Source organism: Podarcis raffonei, chromosome 8 (assembly GCF_027172205.1).
Source record: "Podarcis raffonei isolate rPodRaf1 chromosome 8, rPodRaf1.pri, whole genome shotgun sequence".
Taxonomy (NCBI): Eukaryota; Metazoa; Chordata; class Lepidosauria; order Squamata; family Lacertidae; genus Podarcis; species Podarcis raffonei.
Window position 1 is genome coordinate 50,738,957 of NC_070609.1, and position 16,945 is coordinate 50,755,901.

The 16,945-nt window shown below is 46.0% G+C and overlaps 1 protein-coding gene across 5 annotated transcripts in view; it reads left to right on the forward strand.

Moving 5' to 3' along the window:
* Positions 1 to 16,945, forward strand: part of LOC128419385 (malonate--CoA ligase ACSF3, mitochondrial-like) — a 112,297-nt gene that overhangs the window by 11,129 nt on the left and 84,223 nt on the right. For all 5 annotated transcript variants that reach the window (XM_053400012.1, XM_053400013.1, XM_053400015.1 and 2 more), the window contains 3 exons: positions 5,905 to 6,059; positions 8,079 to 8,224; positions 13,689 to 13,801. In XM_053400012.1, coding sequence (XP_053255987.1) covers positions 5,905 to 6,059; positions 8,079 to 8,224; positions 13,689 to 13,801 — 414 coding nt within the window. The remainder of the gene's footprint in view (positions 1 to 5,904; positions 6,060 to 8,078; positions 8,225 to 13,688; positions 13,802 to 16,945) is intronic.

The window sequence follows — 16,945 nt, forward strand, 5'->3', positions numbered from 1 at the left end:
TTGGTCCACCTATCTCAGCATTCTGCCTTCACAACAGCAGCCAGGTAGATTCCTTCAGGAAGCTCCCAAGCCAGCCACTGCAGGGTGGTATCCCTGCCCTGTCATTTGTACCTGGTATACAGTAGCAGCATATTGGGATTTGATCAACCAGGTGGGGGGAGTCTGAACAGAAGTTGGCAGCGACTGAACAGACAGGTGCAGTCTTGTCACCTAGAATTTAGCAATGCCTTTGTGGATGGGAGCAGAGCCACCCGCCCCAATGGAGCAATCTCATATTCCCACAAGGCAAAAGAGTATCGCGAGTGAGCATGCCATGGCTCATCTTTAAAAGCTTGGTGGGAGGGATGGGGGAACTTGTTGGGATATCTGTGTTGCCCCTGTCCGTTTCGGAACTCCTTTTCCTGCTCCTGAAATCCTGAATGGTGACTCCTGGGACCTGTATCTGTTGCTGAGCTTGTACTGTTACTTTCCTGAATAAAGATCTCTTACTTAGACGCGGGTAGCGCTGTGGTCTAAACCACTGAGCCTAGGGCTTGCTGATTGGAAGGTCAGCAGTTCGAATCCTTGCGATGGGGTGAGCTCCTGTTGTTCGGTCCCAGCTCCTGCCCACCTAGCAGTTTGAAAGTGTGTCAAGTGCAAGTAGATAAATAGGTACCACTCCAGCAGGAAGGTAAATGGTGTTTCTGTGCACTGTTCTGGTTCACCAGAAGCGGCTTAGTCATGCTGGCCACATGACTTGGAAGCTGTCTGCGGACAAAGGCCGGCTCCCTCGGCCTATAGAGCAAGATGAGCTTGCAACCCCAGAGTCATCCACGACTGGACCTAACGGTCAGGGGTACCTTTACTTACATGTAAGAGCCTCTGTCTGTGTGTGTTAGGCGGGAGCCAGGGCACCTGCCTCTGAGCCCAGCAGCTGTGTGTTTGGCTGTTATGACAAGAGAGAGATGGGGAACATCTGGACCTCTAGACAACACTGGACTACAACTCCCATCAGCCCCAGCCAGCATAGCCAATGGTCAGTGATTATGGGAGTTGCAGAAGAAAAACATCCACAGGTCCCCCATATCTGAATTAAAGTGAACTTTGCTCTCCATGTATTCACCAAAACCAGAGGTTAGGAACCTGCGACCCTCCAGATGTTGGACTCCAACTACAATGCTCTTTGGCCATTTGCTGTGTTGTCTTGGGTGGGTATATGAAAGTCCAACAATGCCTAGAGGGCAACAGGTTTCCCCACCCCTTATCTGAACCCTTTAAAAACCATTTGGTGTTAACTTCTCTTCTAACACCATGTTGCAGTGAGTTCCATAAGTTAACTATACATTGGGGTTAGAAGGGCCAAATGCCGAATCCAACTTCAAGGCTGGATTCTTGAGGCATCTCTCCCCACCAAAATCCATTAGCAGAGAATGGCAATAAAGTGTTTGTGTAGCAGTGTGATAAAGACAGCATTAGGTGACTCAAGGGTAGGGATGGGCAAATATGTCACTTTTAGTTACTTGTTTCTCAATTTTAAGTTTAGTTCTTCACGTTTCTACATTGGTCATGAAAATTCAGTTTTGGGCAAGGTTTTTTTTCCGTCTGAACACGTTAGGTGCAATTTTCCCCAATATATACATTTTTGCAAAGCAGTTTTCCCTACTGAATCTGTGTGTGTTATTTTCACCAATATTTTCACAAACTTTACTCTGGCGTGTGCACTTTTATAAGTGTTACTTGCGTGGAGAGCTCCATTGCAGAATTTGGAAAAGTGCAAATTTCAAAGGATAAAATGTGAAATTTTAGATGCGAACTGAATCAGATTTCTCCCCCCATCCTTGCTCAAGGGAACCAAGTTCAAAAAGAAAGTCTCTGCACAAGTTTTTTATCCCACAAAGCAGAACACCACCAAGTAGCACTATTCAGTTGGACACGAAGATGCTCAGCTATCTGGATTAGACTGAAAGCTTTAGAGAAGCTGGGGGTGGGTTGGGGTGTGGAGAGAAGCCTGGCAGCATTTTATTTATTTCTTTGCAGGCGATGTAACCAGCACCCTGTCAGTCAAGACGGAAACACAAAGCTGCCTTGGAGATCAAAAGAAAAGTAAAGGGATGATTTAACATGCATTAGAAGATTGTTACTTGTGAAAAGGCCCCTTTTCCCTTTTCTTGGTAACAACATGAATTGATACGCCAATTTGCATTTGGTTCACCAAAGAGGCCCTTGTGGATTGCATATAGATACAGTTATCTGTTTAGGGCAGGGAGGTTGGGGTTCCATCTTTGGTTTTTGTTTTTATTTAATTGGAAATCTGATTTGAGAATTAGAAACACTCCAAAGGGAAAGCTGGGGGGGGGGGCTGTTTAGATGAGAGAGCATGAGAGAAGAGATTGAATGGAAACCATGATATATTTCTCAGGAATTTCTGTATTAACTTGTGCTATTGTACACCTTTGTGTGTTTGTACCAGGGATCAAGCTAAGCAGTTGGCCCCTTATCTCTCTCGCCCTGACCTAGCCACTGTGATCCATGCGACGGTCACCTCCAGACTGGATTATTGTAACTCGCTCTACGTGGGGCTGCCCTTGAGACTGACCCAGAAACTCCAGCGGGTGCAGAATGCCGCGGCAAGACTCCTTATGGGGTCTTCGCTGCGAGACCACATTCATCCGGTGCTATATCAGCTGCACTGGCTCCCGGTGGAGTACAGGATCAGGTTTAAGGTGCTGGTTTTAACCTTTAAAGCCCTATACGGCCTAGGACCCTCGTACCTACGGGACCGCCTCTCCTGGTATGCCCCACAAAGAAACCTACGGTCTGCAAATAAAAACATCCTGAAGGTCCCAGGCCTCAGAGAGGTTAGGCTGGCCTCAACTAGAGCCAGGGCCTTCTCGGCTGCGGCTCCAATCTGGTGGAACGCTCTGTCACAAGAGACTAGGGCCCTGCGGGACCTGACATCTTTCCGCAGGGCCTGCAAGACAGAGTTGTTCCACCAGGCCTTTGGTCAGGGCGCAGCCTGACTCCCTCCTCTGGCAACCTGCACAGAGTTTTGCTTAATGGTTGCCATCAACTTGATTTCAATTAATTTTTATAATGAAATATTTTTAGAATGCTGGTTTATTTGATTGTTTGATTATTTGATTGTTGTTAGCCGCCCTGAGCCCGGCTTCGGCTGGGGAGGGCGGGATATAAATAAAAATTTATTATTATTATTATTATTATCAAATCTTTAAAAAAAAATATTTTATTAAGGTGATTTCAGTTAAAAGAAATAAAGTGATGCAGAAAAAAAGAAGGGAAAGTTAGAAGAAGGAAAACAACAAAAACGATATGTATAAAAGTGAAAATATGCACACACAAAAAGCAATATACGATATTCCCATACATTCGTGTATAAATTGGTATACTTTTATTGTCCTAGTGCTTACGTAAATGTTAATAGCCTACTACATTTAGTATAAACTCATTCCAAATGTTATAGTATTTATCTTTACAGAGTCTGCGCCTGTAATCAGTCCGTTCATAAATTGCCAGTGATGTCATATCGTCAATCCATTGATTGAAGGGTATCATATCTTTATTTTTCCAATTCCTCAATTTCAATCTCTTGGCCACCATTAGGGCATGGAAATCCATTTATGTTTTCCTGTTGATAATTTCCATACTGCAGGTATATAGTTCAATAAAATATTCTCTGATGAAAGGTTTAACTTTTTCTGTACAGTCATAGTTACACAGTCCAGCACTTTCTCCCAAAACCTGTTAAGTAAAGAACACTGTACAAGTATGTGTTTCAGAGAGGCATTGTCTAAGCCATATCTCCAACACTGAGCTTTCTTAGCTAACCCTTTTTTATACAACCGTAAAGGAGTCCAATAAACTCTGAATATTATTTTCTGTTGTATTAGTCTTAATTTTAAATCTAATGACACCTTAGGTATTGAAGCTAATACATTTTCCCACTGTCTGGGTAATAATGAAAGTTCCAATTCTTTATTCCAATCAACTCTTGCAGTCTGCATATTGAACTTGTGTATTGTTAATAGATATCTATAGAAAGTAATTTGCTGGCTTTTTATTTTTGAATTGAGTTGTCCAATTGCTCCAATATCTCAGGTATCTCAGAAGCTGAAAGAGCTGGTGGCCCAAACACACTTGTAGATGTTGCATCTGATAGATGATATTTTTGTTTTAAAATAGCAAAAGTATAAAATTCATCTTCCCCATCTATCAGTTGGTCCAATGTTGATACACCTGCTTCCATCCATTTTTTTCCATATCACCATCTTTTATGCAATTCTTAGTATGGGGTTTCCCCACAAAGTAAGTTTAGCATGTGAAAATGGATCAAATTTGTTTTTATTAATCAATATATTCCATTTTTCTAAGTGATTTAATTGTTTCCAGAGTCACCTGGGGTTTCATATATTTTGATCCTAGTATTGTTCAACCAACCAAAGGTGCTATGTACATATATTCTAGGGTTGCCCACATTGGAAAATTAGGGCCAACAGTGGGATTCCAATATAGCTTCTGGCAGCCGATCAGAAGCCGTGCTTTGGTTTTTGACCTTTTGGAAGTCAAACAGCCTGCTGGAACGGGTTCGACTTCCAGAACCCCTGTGGTTCTCTGAAGGGGTGGCAAGCCTCGTGGACCTGTAGCTAGTTTCTTCATGGCCACTTCCTTCCAGGCATCATAAGGAAGTTCTCCTTCCACAGATGCCTCTGAATGCCAGTTGCTGAGAGCCACAAGTGGGAAGAGAGCTGTAGCGCTGGGGTCCTGCTTTCAGACTTACTGTAAGCATATGGTTGGCCACTGTGCGAACAGGGTGATGGGCCGTTGACCTGACCCAGAAGACTCTTCTTTTGTTCAGAGCACCCTCTAGATGTGGGAGTCATCTTTCTTGGATGTACTGGCAGGCATTTCTGTGGCTCAAAGAGCTGATGGACAGAGCTGGTGTCAGAAGAAGGGTGCTTGGTTTAGGAAAGAGAGTGGCTTGATCACCTTCAGTCATATCATGCCTTCCTTCCCTGTTGCATGCACCTCTTTGTGCCTGAGCATGGTGAGCTGGCGGGGGGGGGGGAGGGAAGCACCATGGTGTCATGAATTGTTAGAGAATACATTTGTCAGCAATGGGGCAGGAGCCGGGAAGAAGGGGAGGAGGAGGAAGGTTACCATAACAGAACAGGCAAGGGCCGTCTCGTTATTTATTTATGGGGTTTCTCCCTCTTGCTTGGCAGCACTGAGGGAGGCGAGCAACAGCATTGGGGGCACACTAGCCAAGGTTAAATATTCATTTCACGACTTGGTCTCCCGATGCTCTCGAGGCTGGCTGCTCAGTCAAGCCCAAAGACCCTAGAGTCAGCTTAGCCAGATGTGGGAGTCTGACCCACTTTGCGTGGGGCACTGCGGGTGAGCAAGATGTTTCTTTCCCCCTTTTTGGATGTGAAGTGGCTATTTGTCATTCTCTGAGTTTGATCCCGAAAGAGCTTAGATATGGCTGATCAGGTTCTGCTCTCAGTGCAACTCACTCTGCTTCTGCCTGGTCCTTTAGAGTCCTCTTCTCAGCTGCAGGGGGATGGAAAAAGCTTTCCTAACAGGCTGATACCCCATGGTGCCAGTGCTTCGCATGTGCCCTGGCTTCCGGTGCATTTCCAGACCCAATTCAAAATGCCATTAAAAAATTTTTTTATTAGATTCTCTTCCAACCATTAAAAAGTGAAAATCCCCATAACAGAAACAATAATAACAAACAAACACACACACAACTATATGCCAGTTTTAACCTTGAAAGCTCCAAATGACCTGGGGCAGGATTCCCACACATTCAACCGGGATAAAGGAGACAGAGAGACCCTTGCAGGAAGCATTGTTTAGCTTTGTTGGGTTGCCTTTACAAGTGGCTTTTCTGTGTCCTTGTACCAGGTCTGGGAGGCATTTCTGAAACCCCAAGCTCCCCGGGTGAATGTCTTCATGGCAGTGCCCACCATTTATGCCAAGCTGATGGAGCATTATGACAAGCATTTCCAACAGCCTCACGTCCAAGATTTCATTCATGCTGTCTGCCGGGAAAATATCAGGTAGGTGGTCCTACCTGAGCCAAAGCCACAGCCACGTTTCCTCTCCCTCTTCCCCTGACTTGAATTTAGTTGCATAATGGTAACTTTTTATCCTTTCCTAGGTACCCACCCGATCACAGAAATGGGCTAATTTATTCTGTATTGAGAGGCTGGTACTGGTTTGTTGCAGTTGAAAGGAAGGCTCTCTGCATGTGCTTAAGGTCACCTCCAGCCCCTCTGAATGCACAGAGGACAATCCTCAACACATGCTCAAATCCCAGATCTGACGCTGATGGGTTCTGCCATGAATTAAGCATGTAGGCCGTTCCTTCAGTTTAGCAAAGGCACACTACCTTTGCTGGAGGGTGGGTGATGTCCACATCATGGGCAAGGGATCAGTTCCAACAGCAGGCAGAGCACCTTGATTTCAAGTTGGAAAAGAGGGTGAAATCATGGGAGGGAGGCGTGCCAGTTAGCAGACTCCTTTCTTTTTCTCATTTTTTCCAATCTTAAATGCACATTTTTGCAATGCTGTTTCCCCCCAAAAATGCTATTTTCACTAATATATGGGGGGTTTTATGGACACTTTACCCCAGTATATACACTTTTGTACACATTACATGGCTGGAGAACTGCATTGCAAAATGTGGAAAAATGCACATGTTTCAGTTCTCACATATTGTTTAGGAAAGGGTGTATTAGGTAGATTTGCCTTTAAATGTGAACTAATTAAAATTCTTCCATGGCCCCTGCCAGGCCCTTTCTGAGAGCTGTGGGAAAGGGTCGTCCAGGGACCCATGGGGCTGCGGTGCAGATTGCAGAATCTGATTTCCTAGATTCCAATGGGCACTTCATTTGGCCCCCACTCTGAAGCTCTCCAAGGAGGTTTGCAGTTGTGCAGTGAATTAAACTGCCCACCACAGACGATTTCCTTCTTTCGGAAGGAGGCTTTCAGAAGGCTGAACCAGGCACCTGGCAGGGGATACTTCAGGGACAGGATATTCTGCTTCTGGGGCGGATGTTGAGCTACATGGTCGCCTTCCAATCTGGTGACACTGAGCCCATGATTCCGTACAGCTTGCCCTCCGAGAGACAAGAGCCAGGGATCCAGCTTATTCTCCAGGCTAACCTCCTACTATCTTGTTAAAAACCATCTGTCATGTCTCTGCTCTCGGTTTGGGTTCCAAGATGTAGATGCAAAGCCCTTTTTCTGTTCTGGCAGGTGCCCAACCCTCATCATGCTGTCACCACTTTGCAGCAGCAAATGCCGCCCTGTTTTCTTCTCTGCTTGTGGGGCGATTGCCAGGGAACGTCTTGCTCCGGGGCAAGACTGGCCCTAGAGAGTAGCCTGTCCAGTACGTTTTGCTTTCCTGGTGGCTGTCTCATGTAGGTGTTTTTTCTCGGTTACATTTTGTCCAGAGGCTGTTCCTGTGCTCACGGGGGACAAGCACTTCTTGCAACCTGTATTGCATTTGCAGGAAACCAGGTCCATTACTTAGTTATGCAGAAGTTTTGGGGGAAGGGCCCAAAGAGGCAAACATGGATATTCTAAACTGTAGGCCGAGATTCACATTTAAAACGTTAATATCACAGAATGCAAGCCAACTGATTTCCCATCCAGATGGGAATTCTTCAATTAACCTGCAGCCCACCACAGATCACTCCAGATCAGTTTCTCTTCCATTCATTTACCCCAACTTAATTTCCCAACAGATCCTGCTCCAAATCAATTCAATTCCTTTTCAATTACCCCCATTCATTATCTCTACCAAAGTCATCTTAAATTGTTTTTTTCTCACCACCCCCAGTTAATATCCTACTCGGTTACCCACCCAGACATGTCCATCCTGTCTGAATCCATCCTAAGGTGTAAGGGAGTGGTAGCATGATGCTGAGTTCCCCTTTTCTAGGTAGTGCTGCTGAAAGCAGAATCCGGCAGGCCCCTGCACTTGGTTCTAAATAGATATTGAACGGCTGTGGCAATAATCTTACTCTGCAGTTGTTAAGCAACTTAACTCTCGCTGGCATCCCTCCTTGCAGACTGATGGTGTCAGGGTCTGCAGCCCTCCCAGTCCCTATCCTGGAGAGGTGGAAGAGCATCACTGGGCACACGCTGTTGGAGAGATATGGGATGACGGAGGTTGGGATGGCGCTTTCAAACCCACTCCATGGCCCGCGTATCCCAGGTAAGAGTCTAGCGAGAGCTGCAAGCTGTCCTACGATGATTAAAGTGCTTTAGGTGCTGCACATTTGGAGAAAAAAGGGGAGGTGCTTTCAGATCAGGACTGTACTAAGGGTCTGTTTTGGCAGGTAAACCCTCGTCCCTTTAAATCCACAAATAAGGCTGCTACTGCTGTTTAAATGTGTATATCAGGACTGGGAAAGCCTGTGGCTCACCTGATGTTGTTGGACTCCAGCTCATATAATTCCTGACATACGAGCTGTGCTGTCTGGAGCCAACAGGAGTTGGAGTCCAACAACATTAGAGGACCATAGGTTTCCCATCCTTGCAGTAGATGAACAGGCAAGAGACTGAGACTAAGCAACTTCTCCAAGGCCACATTGTGATTCTGAGGCAGAGGTATGACCTCCCAGGTGCTCATTCAGCTCTCTCCCCATTGCATCAGAGTCTATCTGTCTATCTATCTATCTATCTATCTATCTATCTATCATCTATTTTATTTACTTCTGGAGGCCCAGTTTAGATGGTGTGGAGGCCAGAAACTTATAGGATAGCCCAGCCTCTCTCCCACAACCTGGTGTCCCGCCAGCTGCCTTGGAGTAACACTCCATCAAACCCTGCCATCACAGCTGATCTGGCTGGTTCTGATGGGAGCTGTCGGAAGCACTAGTGGGCCACCAAGTTGGGGAAGGCTGGCCTGGCCTGTTGTATTGCTTATTCCCAGCTGGAGCAGAACTCTGTTGCCCCTTTAGACATAAGAACAAAAGAAGAGCCCTGCTGATCTGGCTAATGACCCACAAGTGGGACCCACGCTCAACAGCACTCCCCTCCCCAGTGGTATTCAGAAGCATACTGCCTCCACCATGGAGGCAGAGCATAGCCGTCAGGGCTAGTAGCCATTGGCAGCTTTCATGAATTTGTCAGATGGCTTTAAAAGAGGATTCAACACATTTGGTAGCCATCACTGCCTCATTTTGAGAGTGCATTCCATAGTTTAACTATGTGCTGAGCTCTTTGGTTTTCCCAGAAAATTCAGCTTCATTGGATGTTCACAAGTTCTAGTGCTATGAGAGAAAGTCAAAAACTTTTCTCTATCTGCTTTCTCCATGCCATGTATACTTTTTATATGCTTCTATAAGTTTTCCTCCTCTTCCGTGAGCTGAAAAACCTCAAATGCTGCAGCCCAGGCCAGCAAAACTCTCATCCTCAAACACATCTTCAGCTTATGTGTGCGGATATTGCTCCCCGGAGACTCTTTCAGCCACCGTGTTGTAGCAGACCCAAAGAACAGGGTTTCTTTAGAACTGCCCAGCGGAGGTGGCGAAAGGCAGCATCCTGGGCTCTGTGATTGCAGCTTTTCAGGCTTAAGGTGTTAAGCAGCAGTGGCACGATCAAAGTGCTCCAGCGCCATGACGCTCTTCCAGCGCTGTGTTCGGTAGTAGGATGCATGCCAAGAATCTCCCTAGAGACAAAGATGAAAAAGGAGCGAGATGCTGAGGTTGACACAACACAGACAAAAGAGAATAATTAGAACAACCAAAAGCTTCAGGACTGGACAGCTGGCACTGCGGGGTATGGAGTCATCAGGCAGCATGAGAAAACGTATTGCCAAGTCAGTTCCCAGGGAGCCTCACCATGGGGGCAAACCTGCACAAGGCCTGAACTCCATACTAAAAGAACAACCAGTGAGTCTCTGTTTGGAAGGAGCGTGAGCAGATAGAGGAGGAGCTCAAGGAAACCTGTGGCCTGTGCCCTTGGATAACCTCTCTCAGGAACCTGGCTGGCAACTGGGTGCCCAGATGTGTACAGGGCGTCTCATTCATTCCAAAGGCAGGTATACAGCTCTGCACATGCAAAGGAATGTTCCCCACAGATCTGCTTTCTCTGTTGGAATGACAGGGGAAGCTGTTGTGTGCCGGCAGATCTGCCTGTGTCTTCTGCTGCCAGGACTCATACCCCTGCTCAGTTTTTCACATGTAACATACGTGTGCAATATATTTTTCATCCCAAGTTTATTTTAGAGTGCTGGCAAAATAGGAGGAGGGGGGTTCCCCTCTCCTCCTGCCGCCTTTGCAATTTGCAGAGGCATTTACGCCCCAGCCTCCCTCTCCACTGCCTCCCAGTTGTCTCCTTTCCACCCTCCACCCCTAGCTCCAGGGACCATGTCCTGTCATCTGTAGAGCCCTGACACTTCTGTTCTCAAGGTGCTGAGATCTAAAAGTATAGAAGAGGTTCTGTCCGAAAGAAGAGGAGATGAAAGATTTGGAGATAAGCGCTTTGCTCGTACATGGTTAAAACCCTGCTTAAAATGCTTCTGTTTTCTGCAGTGTGCACACACTCTTTCTCTCTCTCCTCCTCTCTCTCTCTCTTATCCCCCCGGTGTTGTTACTGTGAAGGGAGATGAATAATTCATGGCCAGCGAATGCCTCACTGGGCCTAATCACCACTTTAATTGGAGGTTTAGATCAGAGGCGGCTAATAGCTCCTACAGCGGGGACTCCATAGATTGTTGACAGGGAGAGTGCTGAGAGCCTTATCGTTGGCCTGTTTCAATTCTCCGAGGACACCACCACACATAACAGCATCCAGGTCCCCTGATACCAAAGGACACAGACCGCAGGGCCAATTAAATTTATCAGGGAAGAACTGACAACTAACTTAAACAGGGGTGGGGGGAGAACTGGTGGAGGGCTAATAGGGTTGCTCCCTTCTCTGACGGCTGCCTGTCTTGGGTTGCCGGGGCTGATGCTTAGCTTGGCAGGCAGCTTGCCAAAAGTCCAGGAGCTCACAAACTAAAAGGGGACAGGCGCAGAGACCTCTCCCCTGGTTTATATGGTGAGATTCCGGGCAAGAATCAGAAGAGGCCAAGGCTGCTTAAAAAAACAACAACAACCAAAACATCTCTCCATCTGCATAGGATTGAATCTTCCTTTCTCTTCTTCCACTCCCACCCCCTGGCCATCTTTGCCTGGCATCACCGGGGAGCCGAATTGGACCCTCTGTTACCCATACAGACTTAATTTTTATATGTCACTCGGCCCCGAGGAGCGCGAGTCATTGTCTTTGCACGAAGACTTTAATTGCACTGTCGTGCTGGTATCACTATAATTAACGTTGTCAGCGTTTCCCAGCCTTTTATAGACCTCTGCTTTCAAAGGTTTGTCATTTTGGGTTGGGAGGGGAGGAAAAAAATAGACCCTTTCTGGAAAGAGTGCGATAAGTCAGCTCTCAGCGGGTAGCTTTTTCCTTTTAAAATATATCTATACATTGAGTTTATTTTGGCAATATAGGGACTGAATTAAAGTATGGGAGACTTGCGGTTGGTTTTCCTCTGCACGGGAGGGGGGATTGTTGCATAGTCTGAGTACAGAGACCTCCCTATCTTTGCAATAATTAAATTGCTGTCATGTCTTCAGAGCGCATGCAGTGGTTGTGAATCAGGCACACATGTACAACTCACTCAGGAAGATGCACCATCCATTGTTTCCATCTATTGTAAATTGGTGTTGGAGGAATCTCTGTCAAAACACTGCAGTGCCTTCAGGTCCTGGGTGCGGGTGGCTGGAGTCCTTTCATTTCTGATTGATGTAGCAGCTTCAAAGCCAATTGTCAGTAGGTTAGTCAAAGGGCAAGTTTGAAATGGTCGTTCTCTTCAGAGGCAGCCACAGAAAAAGCTGCTGTTGGGCCAGCACTCTCCACTCCAGTCTTCTGGGTGCAACTGGTGACACCCCAATAGGAATGTTGGAGCTCACATTCTACCAGTTAATTTTCGGCCTCACTACAGAGTGCTGGTTTGGGCCTTTAAAGTAGGGCCGCCATACATCTGGATCTTCCATAGGCGCCGACTCCATGGGGCTTGAGGGGGCCCGAGCCCCCTCAAAAATTCGTTTGGGGGGGCTCCGCCCCCCCAATAATCTCCGGCGCCCCTCCAGCAGAGCGCCATCGCCGCCCCTCCCCCAGCCCAAAATGCACAGGGGGGGCGGGCTGCATGCCTCCTGCCCTCCCTCCCGAGCAAAAGCTCCACCCAATTTCCTTTGGAGCTGATTAATAGGCGCAGCACGCTCTCCCCTATTCGCTCACGAGGAGGCGGCGCCACTTTATTTGCATATTCATGAGCTTATTTATTATTCATGAGCTTTCCCGGGCCCCCCCAATATTTTTTATAAGTCCGCGTCGCTGGGATCTTCCCTGACATTACCGGGATTTCAAAGGTGGAATGGACGTCCGGGGGGGGGGGCGGACTTCTGAAAGGCGGCACTTTGTCCTAGATCTTAGGCAAGTTAATAGAAAAATCGCTCAACAATTTTGGGGGTTCTTAAAAATATGGCAGCCCTATTTAAAGCCCTATGCAGCTCAGAATACAGTACCTCAAGGACTGCCTCTCCACATATGAACCAGCCCACACCCTTCATTAGAGGGCCCCCCTTTGTGTGCCCCCCTCAAGGGAGGTATGGAGGATGGCCACCGGAACAGACCTTTTCAGTAGTATGTCCCATCTCCTCCTCCTGTAGAATGCTTTGCCTAGGAAGACACACCTGACACCATCCCTGCCAGTCTTTTGACACCAAGCTGAAACCTTTTGGTATACTCAGGCCTTTGTCATTTTTTTAGTGAGGTGGGTAGGACATGTCATTATTATGTTACTGGATGGGAATTTGATTTTTTGGTGTGTTGTTGTTGATCATTTTAAAATTTTCAGATTTTTAAATTGCTTTTGTGTGTTGCATTTTATCTTATCAAGCTGCTTTGAGACTTTTTCTTTTGTATAAGGCAGCTGATAAATGTTGGCATAATAATGATAATAATTCTGCTGGGCCCCTGCTAGTATGCAGTATCCTTGGTCCTTAGCTGCCTCTGCCTCTTGCTTGGTGCTCTCCCCTGTCATGTCAGGGCTTTTGTGTCCCCATTGCATCCTCCCTCATGGTGTTGATGCAAGCTGGTGTACTACTCCTCTCCAGCATCAGGGCTATCCTGCCTCTTCTCTGCATTGCATGACTTCCGGGTGAAATGAGAAGTGTGTGGCCTTTCTCCTGCTGCTGTGCCTTTACCATCTTGACTTCCCCAGCTCCAGCAGTTTGGGGCCCTCTTCAGCTTGCCTGCCCCTTTGTAACTGGACCTGTGCCCTGGACCCAGGGCTGTGCTGCTGTACTACTTCCCAAATTCTGTGCCAAGAGAGCTACGCTGTGCCATCTGATTCAAATTAAAAAACCAAACTGGGCAAAAGCTGTTCAATTTTTCTTTAATAGTAAACACTTAGGATGTTTTTGTGTGTGAGAGCTTTTATGGAGAGCCACAGTAGAGAGAACTCTGAAAATGGATTTCCACTGGAACAAGGAAATGTTCTGCAAATGTCCTGATCTAAATAGCTCACATTTTGACCCATTGCTGTTAGCGGTTGGTGCTGGGTTTGCTGTCTGTCCAGTTGCTCCACCCACTGGCTTTCAACTTCCTCTTTCTTTTCCCCCTAGGGTCGGTGGGGCTTCCACTGCCTGGAGTGCAAGTGCGCATAGCCTCAGAAAGCTCGCAAAAGGAAGGCCCTGCCTACACCATCCATGCTGAAGGCGATGAGAATGGCACAAAGGTATTAACAAACTTGTGCAGAGGACAGGAAGGGCAAAGAGGTTAGGAAAGGGTTATTTTCTCCTGTCCGCTTTGGTCTCATTGCCAGGAGGAGTGAAGTATCACTGAGGCTACTTTGGGGGCAGTTGGTGTTTTCTTCTTTTTGTTAGGTGGAGAGGCAAACTCAACTTATGTTTCTGAGTAGGCCTAGGCCTCCTGAACACATGTTGTGAATACTGGAAAGGGGCCATAGCTGAAAGCCAGAGCACCTGCTTTGCATGCAGAAAGCCTCCACTTCAGTTCCTGGTATCTCCAGTTAAAAAGTGGGTCAAGCAGGAGGTGATGGGAAAGGTTTATCCGCCTGAAACCCTAGAGAGCCACAGCCAGTCAGAGCTGACAATACTCTGCTAGAAGGCGGCTTCCTCTATTCCTACTATAATACTGATTCAAGTGGGGAACCTCCAAAATGTGGTTTCTTGGTTCAACCCAACCTGGACAAATGCCAGCACATTCAGAAGACTAGCTGCGCACTCTAGAATCTACCGGGAAAGTAAACTCAGAGGAGCTTGGCCATGAAAGAAATGGTTGCATAAATCACTTATTTAGTCTTTGGCCTGGCATGCTCATCTATCTATCTATCTATAGCTATCTATCTATCTATCTATCTATCTATTTAATATAAATATAAACATTTTTCTAGTAAAGAAAGCCATACATGGCAGAACAAATTTCTACAAATTTAGCCAATGATTTTATTCTTTTATCTCTTTTGCAAGAAGGCAGTTTGGTCAATCATGCATTTCTCCAGGTCCACTTGTGCTGGAGGTTGTGCTGTGGGTGATTTCCAGACAGAAGCAGTGCTCATTCTAGCTGACATTAACAGGCTGCCCATTCCTCGCTTCGCTGCTGCTCCCCTCCCTAAACCTATCGATTTTATTTTTTTGCATTTTCTTTTTAAAGGCTGGAACCAAAATAAGTTATGCAAAGTGATGAAAACGTTTCTCTTTGAAAAAGTTGGAGTTCCTGGTTGTGGAATTCGTACTCTCTCCCCTTTCATTCTGCCCCTGTCAGCCACATCCACAAGAGGGCATTATCACTAATGCAGCAACTTTATAATAGCAAGAGAAATCTTATTGCTATACTACTGCTTGCCCAAAGCACAAGAAAATAACAGGTTTGGGGTTTGGTGCGTTACAGAAAAGCAGGCACCTGGCAAATATATCTGTAAAGGAAGTTTCAAAATTGGATCAGAAGAAGCTGCCTTAGACCTGGTCAGACTCTGAAGGGTCCATCTAGTTCAGCACCATCAACTCTGACCAGCAGTGGCATTACAGTGTTTCAAACAGGGAGTCTTCCCCAACCCTACCTGGAGATGCCAGAAAAGCGGTGCTCTGCCACTTCCCATGGCTCTTCCTCATAATTGGGACACCTGCAGAGAAACGGTCCAGTCCCTAGTTGCTGCCTGAGGAATGAAGGAACACCTGGAGCAGCATCCCAGATGATGATTTGAAATAGTGGATGGGCTCATGTGGTAGAAGGTGGTGCTTCAAAAATGTTATGAATGACCAGTTGTTGCTTAGAACACTTCCTTCCTCCACCTGAGGTTTTTTCTTTAGAACTCCAATGTTTGGACGTGGTCTAACTTACTTGAGCGTTTGCTTCTGTAATTCCTGCCTCCAGTTTATGAGATCCCTAATTAAACCTGCCTCTTGAAAGAGAGATAGAGATAGAAAGTTTAACCCACAGGATTAAATTCCATGGACAAGATTCTTGCAGTCATCTCAGAAAGTCGCACTTGGAAGTCCGAGAGCCGTGCAGTAGTGTGCCAAAAGAGCTGATGTCATTTGCAAAGCTAGTTTCTGGCGCAGCCCAAAGATCAATAAGCTACTTAGCGGGAAGTTTGCTGGCGCTGCCTCTCTCTCCTTTCTCCCACTTTGCTTCATTAGAGAAACCTCACTCTGAACCTCGGCACCATCCACAGTTTCCGCTTTGGCTTCAGCAGTTCTTTGGCTTCAGTGATTATTAACCTCCATCCCATACTTTTGCCCTTGATATACGCTTGAAGGAGGGCAAGGATCAGCATCAAGCCCCACTGCGCTGTTGCTAATAGTTCCTTTTAAAAGTATATTTTATGTGATATTATATATTATTGCGATTTAGTGCCTTTATAATACAAGTAAGAAAACTATAATGTACAAATTTCCAGAGCGGTAGCTGCATTAGTGTCTTGTAGCAAAAACACTCAGAGCTTTGTGGCACCTTTAAGATGACTATCTTTAACTCTTGAGAATGGTTCCCTGCCTCACTGAAGGTGTTAATATAATCATTTCAGCAATTATCACTGCTGTTGTAAAAGGTTACAAGTGTGCCTGTTTAACAGATATTTAAGCTTTAATTATCACTGGCTGTAATTTTTGCATCTCATTGCCATTCAGCTCCTGCCCTACCGTTTTCTCCTTTGTATACCTGCCAACTAAGATGTCATTGACAAAGTGGTCTCGAGTCCGCAAAACCTTATGCGGTAATAAATTTGTCAACTTTTAAGGTGCCCAATACTCTTTTGATTATAATACAGAAGCAGTAGGTGATAACTATTAGCCTGGAACCTGGTTTTTCCTAACACACATATATTATATAAAGCATGGTTATTTAAAATGGTTTTATTCTATATATTAATGATGCCTGAACTGGTGGTGACTAGCCAGGGAAAGAGCTCGTGGAGTCATAGGAGATATGAAAATGTTGGCTCTGTGTACTGCAATTGAAAGTAGAAAAAGGCAACCAAAATGCTCAAGGGGATGGAGCAGCTCCCCTGTGAGGAACATTTGGGACTTCTTAGTTTAGAGAAAAGGTGAGTAGGAGGAAATTATGCATGGCATGGAGAAAGTGGACAGAGAAAACTTTTTCTCCCTCTCTCAGTAAAATTCATAGACACCCAGCGAAGCAAAATATTGGAAGATTCAGGACAGGCAAAAGAAAGTACTTCACGCAATATATAGTCGAACTATGGAACTCACTCCCGCAGGAGGCAGTGATTGCCGCCAACTTCGATGGCTTTAAAAGAGGATTTGACACACTTTCATGGAAGATAAGCCCATGATAGGGCTGTGCTTTGCCTCCTATCACAGAGACAGTACAGGCAAACCCCGCCCCCCATTTATGCACG